Consider the following 13,331-nt stretch of genomic DNA (forward strand, 5'->3'; position numbering starts at 1 on the left):
AATGAATCTGTGGATTGGCTGTTTACCACCCAGTCTAACTCTTCCTGACCTTAATATAAGATGAACAGAAGTAAGAAGAGGGAAGCTTCTCTGACTGAAACTTAGGGGTGTGTATCAGTTGTATGTATGTGTGTGTAAACTGAGGAGATGAAGTAAAGCTTGTGCAGTTATTATATTCTTTTGCCTTTGTTGGCTAAGGTTCAGCTTAAGATTCATAAGGAGGCAGTACATATTTATCCACATAAGAAAATAGGAAGTGCATTTGTTTTTTTTATTTTTCCATTTCAGTCTAGTTTTCATGGAGAGCTGACAGCCAAACACCAACCCAAGGCTGTTGCTGCTATATGAATTATGGCAGGTGTTGTCTGCTGCCTTGTCTGATGCACAGACAACAGGTGACATAAAGAGATGTTTTAATTGCTGCAGGCAAACTGTTGATTTAAGAGTTTTGCTTGGATCTATATGTCAAATGAGATAACAGCTTCCAGATGGTGGTAATATGGATTTGTACTGATTGGGTTCCTGGTCTTAATTAACACTCTCCACCAAAGGGGAGCTGATGTGGAGATATCGTTTGGGTTCCAGTGAAGATGTAAGTCAAATGAAGAACATTTAAGCCTCTGGCATGGCTTTTGATATCTGGCAACCATATTAGACATAGGACATGTATAAAAGATGGACATAACCACTGTAAATTTCAGCAGAACCTCAGCAGAAAGCTAAAAATCAGTCATTTAGTTATTTAAATACTTACAAAGGCCTCAACTGTTACTGGTGCTTAAGTGTAACATATTTTATTTTACTGTCAAGCTGATTTGCTCTATGAGTGGCCATTTAGGGAACTGCAGTCATTAGCTTTTTTTGTATTTGCGTAATTTTTCAGCCTCTAAGGTTGTGGCTCAGTGTTGTACTGTCCAGTATACACAGTTGTCTCTTCTGTGGCTTGTGACTGCATCATGTTTAGTTAGTTTTGAGTATCATGAGTCAATTTGTAGCTTTTCAGATTTTATTTTTCAACCTCCTACTCACACTAGCAGATGGAAAGGGGGAGCTGTTATTGTTGGGCCAGATTGCATACACTACTGCTGCATACGCACATCCTCACAGTCACACATGGACATATATACTGTACATTTGGACTCACACATGTAAATGAGCTAATGCCAACTGGCCATAGCTACTGGTTGTGTGCAAGCAATGTTTTCTTGTGCTTGATTGGCAAGTTGCAAAATGCAAAGAAAAACCTTGACTACCTCATGTTTGCATGCACTAATGTGTAATTTATGGGAATATTGCATGCAAACATGAGAAAAAAAACAGAGCTGTGATGTTACTCAGAATTAATGAAAGCCTGGAATACAGGCATGTGCAACACCTTGACTATTTCCTTTTTACGTCACTCTGATGTTGTTTTTTGTTGCACAGTTTGGGATTATTGTTCGGTTACTTTATCCAGTTTCAGTCAAGCTGTTGCAGTCAAATGCTGCCGATGATACTAGAATGGGTTAATCTACAGAAGATTTAATAGTCGACAGCGAGGTAAAAACAAGCCCAAACCATCAGCCCTCCACAATCATGCTTGATAGTTGGTTTAGGGTGTTTCAATCACCCGTGATGCTGTGCATTTTGACCAAACTTGGTTTTCATGTTTTGTCTGTTCAAACAACATTGTTCCAGAAGTCTTGTTCAGAAACAACTTTGCAGACTTAAGCTATGAGCCCATGTACTTTTTACAGCAAAGAAACTTTTTCCTGGCAAACCTTCCACACAATATACACTTGTTCAGTCTTTTCCTCTTTGTAATGTCATTAAATTTAACATTTAGCATGCTAACTGAGGCCTGCAGAGTCTGAGATGTTGCTTTTGGGTTTTTTACTGTTACTTTTTCTCTGACGATTGCATCACCTTGGAGTGAATTTGCTGAGATGCCCACTCTTTTGAAGATTGGCTGCTGTCTTAATTGTGAATAATCTTCATTACTGTAATGGACTCTAATGGAAATGCTTGAAAATGGCCTTATAAGCCTTCCAAGATTGATAGGCAGCAAAAATTGCTTTACTAAGATCATTGCTAATGCTTTTCCTCTTAGTCATACTTCAATGCTGCAGATTAGAAAAGTGCCAAAGCATCTGCTTTTATAGAGATGCTCACACTTGCCGATGTTCAATTAATTAAATGCTCTTGATTAAATTAGCTTAAATAGATAATAAATCAGTGTGATGTGTTGTTGTCCATCTTAGGTTGTATTACCTGTTCTTAAGGCCTGATATGGATGAGAGGATTTTTTTTCATGTTCAGATACATAAAACTTAAAGAGGGTGTTCTTTCTTGTCACATGACTATATTATTACATTAGTGTGAGGCTATTTCAACAAGTGGGACAGCTGGAAAATGCGTTTGCAATCTGGAAAAAAGATTAGGTAACCTGCTACTTAAACTAGTTTATATTCTGTATACTTGAAAGTCATAAGAAGTTTCTGCAGACCTTAAACTAAGGCAAAACGACTTAGTGAAAACTTACTCCATACCTGCTGTTATGAATATACAGTAACACCTGCTCATGTCTGCTTTCCAGCCCTGACAGGTCCTAGCTTTTATGATTCCACCTGGTTCAAGTGCACCTTGAATGGGTCAAACAGGGCGGAGCGGGATCCCTGATGACACCACCATCTCTTGTCCCCCCTCCTCCAACTCCCTACACCCTCCGGTCACTGGCTGAAGGAAGGGACAGCTGCTCTGTCAGTGCGGGAGTGAGGTCCTCTCAGTGCATAAGGATTTCAGCTATGCCTCCATTGGACCCCAGTGAGCACACACCGGCACCAAATATAGCCCAATTAACGTCACGCCATAGGCCACGCCTAGCAAGCCCTTACTGTTCCCCCTCCGGGGTGCTGTGTGTGAATCAATCGTAAAGGTCAGGGTCCTGTTCGCTGTGGCCTTCTCTTCCCTTTTGAAGCACACACTCCCAATCTTAGTGATAATCTGCTATGAGTCTGAAATGCTAATTACAAACAACAAGGGGTTTAGACCCCTAGTTGTTACCCTACAGGATTTATTAGAAGCCAAGTGATGGGGAGGATGTCAGGTAGCAAATCAGATTAGTTTGGAAGTCATACAAGTTCCTTTTACTGAAATTTCCTTAGTTGAAACAGCGTTGTTCCACAGCAACTCCAGCAGAGACAAGGTAACAACAGAACAGTGTTTTAACTGTTGTTTAAAAGACACTATGGCTTTTGTTTGAGAGTAACACATAATTTTGTCTGGAAGCTGCAAATAGCAGAAGCTGTTTACGTTCAAACATAGATAACCTGCTAAAAGGGCAGGATACGCATCACACAACTAGAAAGTCAGACTGTGAACCTTTTCACAAACAAGAAATTCATTACCATTAGTCAAATAAGTTTTGCTATTTGCAGGTGTCTTTCTGGCTTTCATATGGACTTGAACGACCAAAGGTTTTAAATGTTTTGGCTCTGACATCGCCCCGAACTACACATTATTATAACACTGGACACTCTCTCATTCATGATGTGACTTATAAGGCAAGGACACTCTCTACACAGACTTGTGGACCTGGAGATCACTCAGCCTGCCAGGCATGACCACCGTTTTCCACAACACAAACAGGCCGCAGGATGTCTCTGGCCCTGGCTAGCCATTTCTATGGCTTAGAGAGAGACATGCTTGAATGGGCCCCATTGTCAATCTATTTGTCACCCACTATTTTGTAGTGGCTTTTGGCAAGGGCCCAAGGTCGCTTGCTCACAGGTCTAAATATATTACACCAGATGGAAGAGGCACGGATAGTAAAGATCTTACACTGTAAATAAAAATAAACAAAAATGGTATGACATTGCTCCTCTAAATATCTAGCCTTTTTAAATATTTGTTAAACCATGCACCAGAAATAGCTGTTGTAAATGTTTTATTTTATTTTTATTTATGAAGCTATAAATTAATTGAATTTACAGTTATAATTTAGAAAAAAAAAGTATTTCCACATCTATAATCAGAATACTGGCTTGTCTTGTTAGAAGCTAAATGTTTGCCTCTGGATTATATAACTTTTCTTTTTTTATTTTTTACTTTATGATTGTCTTTTCTTTTTACAGAAAGAAAATTTCCAAAACTATTTAAAGAATTCTATATATTTTAACATTGCTTTTTTTCTGTGGGATTTTTCTAGTGGCACCACCTCTGACCAAAAATCAGCGCAAGAGTTTTTATTTAAAAATAAATAAATAGAAGGATCCCTACTATTTATGTTGTATTATATGTCTGCCAATGCCTTGTAAAACTCAACTTACCTTGTAAATAGACTAAACAGAGTTGAGTTGACACCGAATGCTGTGAACTGCTGTAAGCTGTGACAGTGTGCCACTTAAACCTTCAGGCAGAGGAAAGATGAGAAACTTTTTTAAAGTGTCTTTCACCTACACTCATATTTCTGTAAGCTATTTGCATACTGCACTGTAGCAGTGAATACCAAACATTTATTAACAATGTACCCCGTGTGGAATCATTTTTCAGCCAAGTATCCCCAATTTACATTTTAGTTCAGGGGCTACAGCCATTTTCATCTCAGATGATGACAGATTAATAACTTATAAAAAAAAAAAAAGAAAACTCCTGATTTCACCCACTGCTTGAATGCAAAGAAGCACAAATGCATTATCAAGCTCTTTTCATTTAATGGACTTTTTTTTTTTTTTTTTGTCAGTGAATCTGAGCATTATCTGTTGAGTTATAAGCTTTAATGGCAATGTTTTCCTATCTCCCAATAGTAAATAATCTAGATGATAACCTGGATCAAACCCAAAATGTAATTACTTGTAAAAAAACAAGCAAACAAAAAAAAAAAGAACAGAAACAGAAGAATGACCGCAGAATAAGCTTTGGTTATGCTCCAACAAATGAATGAGGAAGACCCAGATAGGGAGAAAAGATCAGTTCCTCTTACTACAATAGGACCAAGTTAGGAGTAGACGTCCTTGACAAGATGCTGAGTCATCTCGAGCTGCAACTAGAAGATAGCCTATTGTGGTGTTTTATAATGTTTTGGACATCACTGCAGTGAATGCATGGGTCCTCTACTGGAGCTACATTGATGCAAGAATGACCTGGAGTGCGTTCATTATTGAGCTGTCAACATGCGATACAAAAAAATCTATATCAGCTGACATCCAGCGCTCTGTTTCATTATTACTTTTTTCCTAATTGTTCCACCTCAAATAACTAATAAAAAATATAAATACTTTAAAAAATTATTTAATTTTGCTATATGTTAGCTGATAAGCGAATATTGTAAGCTAGTAAGTATTTGGTATTTTCTATTTGAAATACAAGCCCAAAGTAACCCCACATGCTAACAAATTATTTATTTATTTACTGAAGCTTTGTCTACCTGTAAATGATAGGAAAGATTTAAAGGGAAAGGAAATTGGCCACTGTAAATGCTGCATTGATCATTTTTTAAGGCCGAGTTGGCAAGGTGTCAAAATGACCCCTCTGTTCTATTGTTTCTAAAATTCCTGGATCCAGGCATAGATGTGAATCACCTCCAAAAATCCAATCAGTTGTTCCTTATTCCATTTCGGAGATTTCCTGAAAAATCAAAATTCGTCTGTTTTGCCAACAAAAACATAATTTTCATCTTGGCGAGGTAAAAAATATAACAAGTTTTTATGTGCAAAAATCAAGTATTGGTATCATAAATATGTATTTTACCAAAATCTAATCACAACTGCATTCAAATGAAAGCTTTCTCGTAGCTTAGAATTAGTTATTTATAAATACATAGGTGGCGGCGCTCCCGACTGGAGGCTGCCATGTTGCATCACCATCTTTGAATACAGTAGCCGAAAGGGGACAAACAAGCCAAGACGACCGTGGATGATGCAGCTTGCCAGTTTACATTGAAATGGAGGACTATCCATACTCTTTGCCCCACATGACCGGGAGCAAACGAGAGTGTACATCGGTGGAGCATTGCAGGCTTTCTGCTGGATAAGTAAGTTAATTCACTCTAACAGTGATGTTTATTTTGGCATTATGTTAGAAACAGGGCAGACAGTGTCCGAAATTAACTTTTTGATTCACTGGCCAAGTTGGCAGGTAGATGAAAAAATCCACCGGCCAAACGTATTTTTCACTGGCCAAATTATTAAATTATTTTACACACACATACCTCTACGCACTTTATTTTCTATAATACTATGTTGTGTTGTATCCAAACTTTGTTTAATGTTGCCGTGACTTCCAAACTGAAAGTGGAAGTCATGGCAACATTAAACAAAGGCAACAAGAAAAATGGTTTATTTGATAAAGTGTTAATGTCTGAATTCATTAACTAAAACCTGATCAGACTCCTCCCTCTCTACTCTTCATGCTTTCACACAGTCCGTGAAGTCTGGCCTCCTGCTCCTAACAGTCCTTGTGCCACAGCATTACGGCCTTGGTGGGATCATCCTCCCTGATTTTTGCTTTTTATTTGTTGTTTAAAAAATAAACTTAACAAAATTTGATAATACATTTAAAGCTTATTGATCTGATTCATCACAAATCAGTAATATTGAATATAAATAGCTAATCAATAATCATAAAGGCTTATTTATAATAATAATGAACTTAATAACTGATCAAAACAAAAATAGTAAATATCATTACTATTATATTGATAAGTTAATCATTGACAGCTGTTTGTAGTCTCGCGGAGTCACGTCAAACCCGTTATGTGGCTGTCGTCACCCTTCAGGTTGAAAACAGCTAAGCTAAGCTAACAGGCTGGTTGGGGCTGTAAGCTCTGCTGATTTATCCTCCAGTTCACCGTGCTTTCTTTTGGAAAGCTGGTCGGCTCCTGCTAAAAATCTCCACATATTTACCCTGCTTAATTAGCCTGAGCTAAACGGTAAACAACTGAAACAGTGCAGCGCATTCTTGTGTCACGTGCGAGTGTTTGCGTCAGTGCATGTTTGTGTATGTGCGCGTCGTTCATACATGCAGACAGCAGAGGAACATAAAGAAGAAATCCACCAAAAGGAAGACTGAAAAACGTGACTAATTTGGTACAAACATTTACTCGCCATTTGGCGGATAGCCCTCTGAGATTTACTCGCCAAACGAAAAATTTACTCGCATTCGGCGCCTGGCGAGTGTTAATTTTGGACCCTAGGGCAGGGTAGTCCCACAACTACTTTATCCTCCCATTTAAATCAGATCATTTACTGTTACTTGCTATATAAAATGGCTAATTTGTTAGTTAGCCTACAGTAGAAAAGCTGAGCTGCAACAGTTTTCAGTTGTTGTTACTCTTCACAGAAGTCATACCAGTAGGCAACCGTGCACTTCTTTCAGACATATTTTCCGAGAGCTTTCCCTTGTGTTTTGATTTATTTCAGCTGATTTGTCAATGGGGGTGGCGGTAGTTTTGCTCCTTCTAATCAGACAAAATAGGCCAAAGTAATACCAGTTTCTCATCTTGATTTTATCTCTAGAACCACAAGCATTCTAACGCAAAAGTATCTCTCAGATTATTTCGAATCAGTATGTAGCCCACCTCCCTTGATAAATCAGCTGAAATACATGTTATTAAACACAAAGTAATGTCACAGCACAGGATCTTCCTCTTGCAGCGCCAACATGTCCACTATCCCTGTCATCTCTCCCTCTTCCTCTCCCTCTTTCTCTCCCTTCATCAGATGATATCTGAGTCTGCAAGTCACGAAAAACGATTTCACATGATAACTTTATCTATTAGCAGTAGATTGGTACCAAATACATGGAGGGCATGCTTGTAACTTATTGGCATAAAAAAACAAAAAAAAACATTATATACCTCATCACCTGACGGAAACTCGAACTTCTGAGAAATGTTGACATTTTCATATTTATGATTCTCTGTGGCTTCCATAGTTGTAATAACACTCTTAAACGGTGAGGTTTCAGTAGAGCACTACTCGGTTGCTTGCATTACATTAGAGCACCACTAGATGGGAGTAATTCCTATACACTGGAGCTTTAAGAGCAAAGAATTCAAGCTTCCATCTAGAATACAGTGGTCTGATTTGAGCAGGCTCTGCTTTGTCCAAGCACAAACACTGTCCTCCATTGTGGTGTTACAAATCATCTGCAGTATCACTGCTTTTCGAACATGGTGCAAAACAACAAATCTGTGCACATTTGTGCACCCAGACAAAGCCTAACCCAAGCGCAGTCAGTGCATCCATCATTATTCATCCATAGGATCTAACTTTCCACTTGTTGCCCAATACATGGTTTGTATTGTTTGCCTGCAGATTCAAATGACATCCTGGGAGCAGGACTAGAATGGGACTAAAGTTTAGCTTGGAAGTTTCATGTCCATGCTGAGTCCACTCAGTGAGGGGGAATTTCTGAATACCAGGGCAGGTGAAACACCACAGAGCTGGGCATTAATTGCGCAAGTGTAAAAATTCCCATTCATCAGTCTTAGCAGGGACTGTAACTTCATCTCTGGGTCTGTCCTGTCTAAAATGACTTAAAACCATACCTGCTTGCATAGCTCGGCAAATGCTCAGACAAATTTAGCTATAGGAAAAGTATTGTATTTCACCAAAGAAGATTGAGGTCTTTCACCCCTCTCAGTGCACCTGCAGTCAAAGTGTTTCCAGTTCAGAGAGGAAAGCGTTATGAGACACTAATGTTAACACACTAATGTTTTACTACCAGGAGTATTATTTGCAGAATACACCCATGCTGTGTGTGAAAGCTTGCTCTCAAAGGTTACCTGGTTGGTAGAAGTTGGGGGAGAGCTCCCTGGCAACCGCCCTGGCAATTTCAGAGTCATGTATAGCAGAGATGGCCGCCTGGTCTGCAGCCTCGCTTTTTGTCCTGGCATGGGCTGTTCTGGAGACACAAAAACAGGAACAACAGCACTAAATAAATACCAGTGAGAACAGAATTATAACTAAAGATTGCTCTGCAAACAGGCATTAACCACACAGATACATTTACAAACATGTTTTACACCTCCTAAAAAAGAAAAGAACATTTACCACTTACCATTTACAACCCAGACCATTTACCACTTTCAGATTTGACACAATGGCTTCCTCTTTTCATCTTTTCTCGCCTCCTTTTCCATGTCTGCTCTTCTCTACCCTTATTATTGAGCTGGATCACTCATCCTATCCCTCTTGGATAATGTAACACCTCCCCTTGTGTTTCTATCTCAAATCCAAATCCCGATTTTTTCATCTGTAGCACAGCCACATTCAAGCAAGTCCTTAATCCAGTCTGAAGCACGTACTGCTGGACCACCAGTTATGCTGCCTAACAGGTACACTCATATAAACAAACATTGGCTTTGAATGAAGTAAACAGCAACAGAAAAACCTACTCTGACTGAGAAAGCATTAAGCCAATAAATAAATTGAGAAATAAATAAATATATATGTAAAAAAAAATTTTTAAGCACACAATTGAAACAGTAGATTTAAAGCATATATGCTTATCACACTTGTCTTTAAAATAAAGCACAAGTTACACCAGGTCCAAAGCATCATTAATCTTGTATCCACACCTTCTGTACAACAGCAATGCTCAAAAACCAAAAGGCAGAAAAAAGTACTATATTCTGGGATCAATGTGAGCTTAGCATTAGTGCTGAAAGGTATTATGGGAGCGTGCTATGATGAGAGACGGAGAAGCCAGGAGTAACCTGCTTAACAAACCCTTTGAAAACTCCACTCAGAGATATTCTACTCATATACACAGGCTTGAAAACGTGCAAATGCCCCAATACTCAAGCCTGACCCTCAGGAGAATCAAATAACATAAAAATATCAGTTCAAACTGGATTACTCGTGTATGTATGAATGGATAGTGAGAGTGAATGCTCAAACAACAAGAGAGTGCAGCAAGGAATGAAAGGATCCAGATGCAAAGTTCACATATTACTGTAAGTATTGACAGCTGTGCCTGCTGCCCTACTTAACCCGGCTCATAGTCTTCCTCTGTCTCTTTCTTTTACCATCCCTTCTCTCTTTCAATCAACGCCCCTGTTTTTATTCCCATCTTCCTTCTTCTGGCTATTGAGGCATGCACTCATTCGCCTGCATCCTCACTCCTGCCCCCACTCTGTGTCTTTCTGTCAGAATGACCCCAACAGACATAAGTCTCTATTTCAGAATACTTCTCTGTCCTTGGACTCTGGGCTGTCCTGTTTTTGACGAGCAGGACAGCAAGATATTAAAATTCATGAGGAGCCACAACGGACCCAGAAATAAGTATCCGCATTACTCACAGACAAAGGACACACTGAGGCTGCACAACTTCTGGAAACTACTGACCAGCAGCAGATAACGTAACAACAAAGTACGACACATCATGCTTCTGGATGAGTAATAGGATTTTTAATGATGTGGCTCGTAGCTGGTGCTGTTTAGCTTCATGATCAGGCAAACAGGTAAAAAATTGCTTTAAAGCATTCCAGTTACATCACACCACTGACATGCATGCCGTAACGTCCGCTTTGCAATACATGCTGCCAGAGGGACATATAGGCTTCTATTTCTGAAATGTGTGAAATATGCTGCCAAGTAAAAGGAAGCATGGCTGTACAGCGTGCCCATGGCACAGCCTAAGGATCATAGCTAAGTGAAGTCACGGGCAGACAGAAGAAGTGATTCAGAGTGTTCCCAGACAGGATGTCTGGTGGTGGGAGGTGACAGGCAGAAAGTGATGGGAGTAGAGGTGTGATAGAGCACTGGTACAAGAGGAGAGTGAAATAGAAGGTGAGAAAAAAATGGGAAGGGAAAACAAGGATACTTGGTTTTGTTCCTGGCTTGATTTACATATAAACTTCCACTCCTTACTGCTTGGGAAGAAATATACGCCTCTCTGTGATGTGTTAAAAAGTATTGCAGAAGAACATGGATGCTATAAAATTTAAAACAATAAATTGAAAGATGACAAAATGCATCAAATGGTAGATACTGTAATTCTCTATGGCTTTGATTTTACCAATTTATAAACCTAAAAATTTTAATGGTGGATTTGGATTGCTGTATTGTACAAAATGTTTTTTCACTCCTGGTTACATTCACTCAATAATACAACAATTATTTTCTAAAATATTCTTGTCAATTACTGGTAAGATTTAGGTCATAATATTACTTTGTTAGGATTACATAACAAAGTTGATTTAAAATGCAGACTTTTCAAAGCCAACATTACCTTAATGGATGCCATTTTGTTGGATTCCTTAATTCCTCAACATTTATGCTTTGTCACTTCCTGGTTGGCTTCTGAAATACCATCACTTAGCTACGATTAGAAAATTAAACTAATTGTTTAGGGTTATAAGCATCAGAGTTAGGACTAGAATAAAATATTTTTTCCTATTCCAGTTGAACTATCACCAGGATGGATGCTATTTTTACACTACACAATTACTACTACAATTGAACGTAATTCAAGGTTTATGCCTCTATGAGCAATCATCCTGTAGGGTTATTTTTTGTCTCCTTTATTAAAATGTATGTTTCGTAGTTCATTTGACAAAAAATCATGAAAACAAGCCTGTATGAGGTCAAATTATTACATGGCATCACAGTCTTCAAAGCAAAAATGTGGGTTATTGCAAAATACAAGCTCACTGTTGACCTTTAAAAAAGTTTCAGGTTCTATAACGTGTCAAACAGGCAGCAGCCTCACTACTTGAAGCCAGTCTGCTTCTGAATATAAAGCAACACCTGTTCATGTCAAGCTTTGGACTCTGCAAGCACTGGTCTGGGGATGGGTCCAAAGAAATCAAGGTATTTGAACCTGCTAGCATGAATGCAAAATAACACTCACACGTCCAATCTGGATACCGATTAGACAGATGGAAAACTTTGAAGCAACTCCCTGAACTGAGACTCCATTTGAGAGGATATGGATGCAGGCAGTGTGCAATCCACTGTTTATTACAGTGACAAATGAATCGTGTGAGGAGTGTTGAGTCAGTTGGGCAGTGAGTATTGACAGATGCTCTTTCTCTCTGAGGAATGTATGTTTCTGTGTGTTTGAGATGCAGGATGTTTTTGAGAAAAAGGAGAGAAAGGTAAAGATACTGGGAAAAGATGTAAAAGAGAAATAGAGAACGGCAGGATTTAGAGAGGGAATGAGATTAAAACAGTGAGACATACTGTCCTCTGAAGACTCTCGGACATTTAGAACCGCTGAGGCACGCATCTCAGCCTCTCTAATTTTACTGTAGAGTTAAATTTCAAACCACAGTTCCCATGCGGCAGGGTGCATCCTGCTTTAAAGTTTGTCATACCTTGGTCTCCTGTTGAACACAGTAAGTGTATATCTTTATTACATGTGTGTGATTTTGTGATCTGTGCGCACTAATCCTTGAGAGTAAGCTTCAGTCCATCACTCCCCAGGCTATGGTCTATTTGAGGAATTTCTTTCACATATGCTGACACAGTTCTGAACCTCATTTTGCCTATTGGTTCCCTCCACCCCCCTTTGCTTCTTCCCATATGCTCTCCATCACACTGACCCATTCCTCTTCCCCCTTAGTCTCAGCTTGGTAAATGGAGTGCTGACTGGTACGGTATATAATAAAATAGAAGATGAGTCCTGAACTTGTCTATAGTAGGCATCAGCACAACAATCCCCCTTTAAACGGCATCCCTCTTTTTAACTAGGCTCAGCCACGACAGAACTATTCCTGTGCAGCAACAACTTTATTTTTCAAATGAGCCTCCTGCTCAGAAAGCACAATTGCAATCATGCAAGCACATTAGCCTTAATCAGAAATTGCTGTTCCTCTGTATATCCTGCCAAAACAATCCCCATGTCCAAAGCAGCAGCAGCACATGCGGTCTGCACAAATTAGCACTTAGCTTACCCTATGCATATACTCATGCAAGCCTGCTATTGAATTCCCGGCTGTTGCTAATTCAGGATTACACAAGCATGACTAACACCATTAGTGGTTAGCTAAAAATCGGCTTTGAAAATATTCAGGAATTATTCCTGGGCTGGGGTATGGGCTCACATTGGCAGGGGAGGTAGTGGTGGAGCAAAAAAGCTACACCACACCAGGTTTTAAATGGGTGACAGAGTGACTGTTATTTTGAGATAAGCTAACTTTATGTTAAAGAATGAGCTAGGGTGCTCTGTAATGGCAATGGTGTAAAAGTGACACCTTAAAAATATAAATATATATATATATATTTAATATATTGGGTTCTGAGCTCAATCCCTTTCATTTTCTTTATATCCAGTTTCTCATTTTAATAAAAGTAAAGATAAGCAGACTCAAAAGCTACATAATGTTTTACGTACAGCTAGGTCTT

The 13,331-nt window shown here is 39.0% G+C and overlaps 1 protein-coding gene across 2 annotated transcripts in view; it reads right to left on the bottom strand.

Annotated features, from left to right (window-relative positions):
- The window catches only part of jph1a (junctophilin 1a), a 36,607-nt gene that overhangs the window by 6,131 nt on the left and 17,145 nt on the right, over positions 1-13,331 (bottom strand). For both annotated transcript variants that reach the window (XM_041968817.1, XM_041968816.1), the window contains one exon: positions 8,765-8,883. In XM_041968817.1, coding sequence (XP_041824751.1) covers positions 8,765-8,883 — 119 coding nt within the window. The remainder of the gene's footprint in view (positions 1-8,764; positions 8,884-13,331) is intronic.

Source organism: Melanotaenia boesemani, chromosome 18 (assembly GCF_017639745.1).
Source record: "Melanotaenia boesemani isolate fMelBoe1 chromosome 18, fMelBoe1.pri, whole genome shotgun sequence".
NCBI lineage: Eukaryota > Metazoa > Chordata > Actinopteri > Atheriniformes > Melanotaeniidae > Melanotaenia > Melanotaenia boesemani.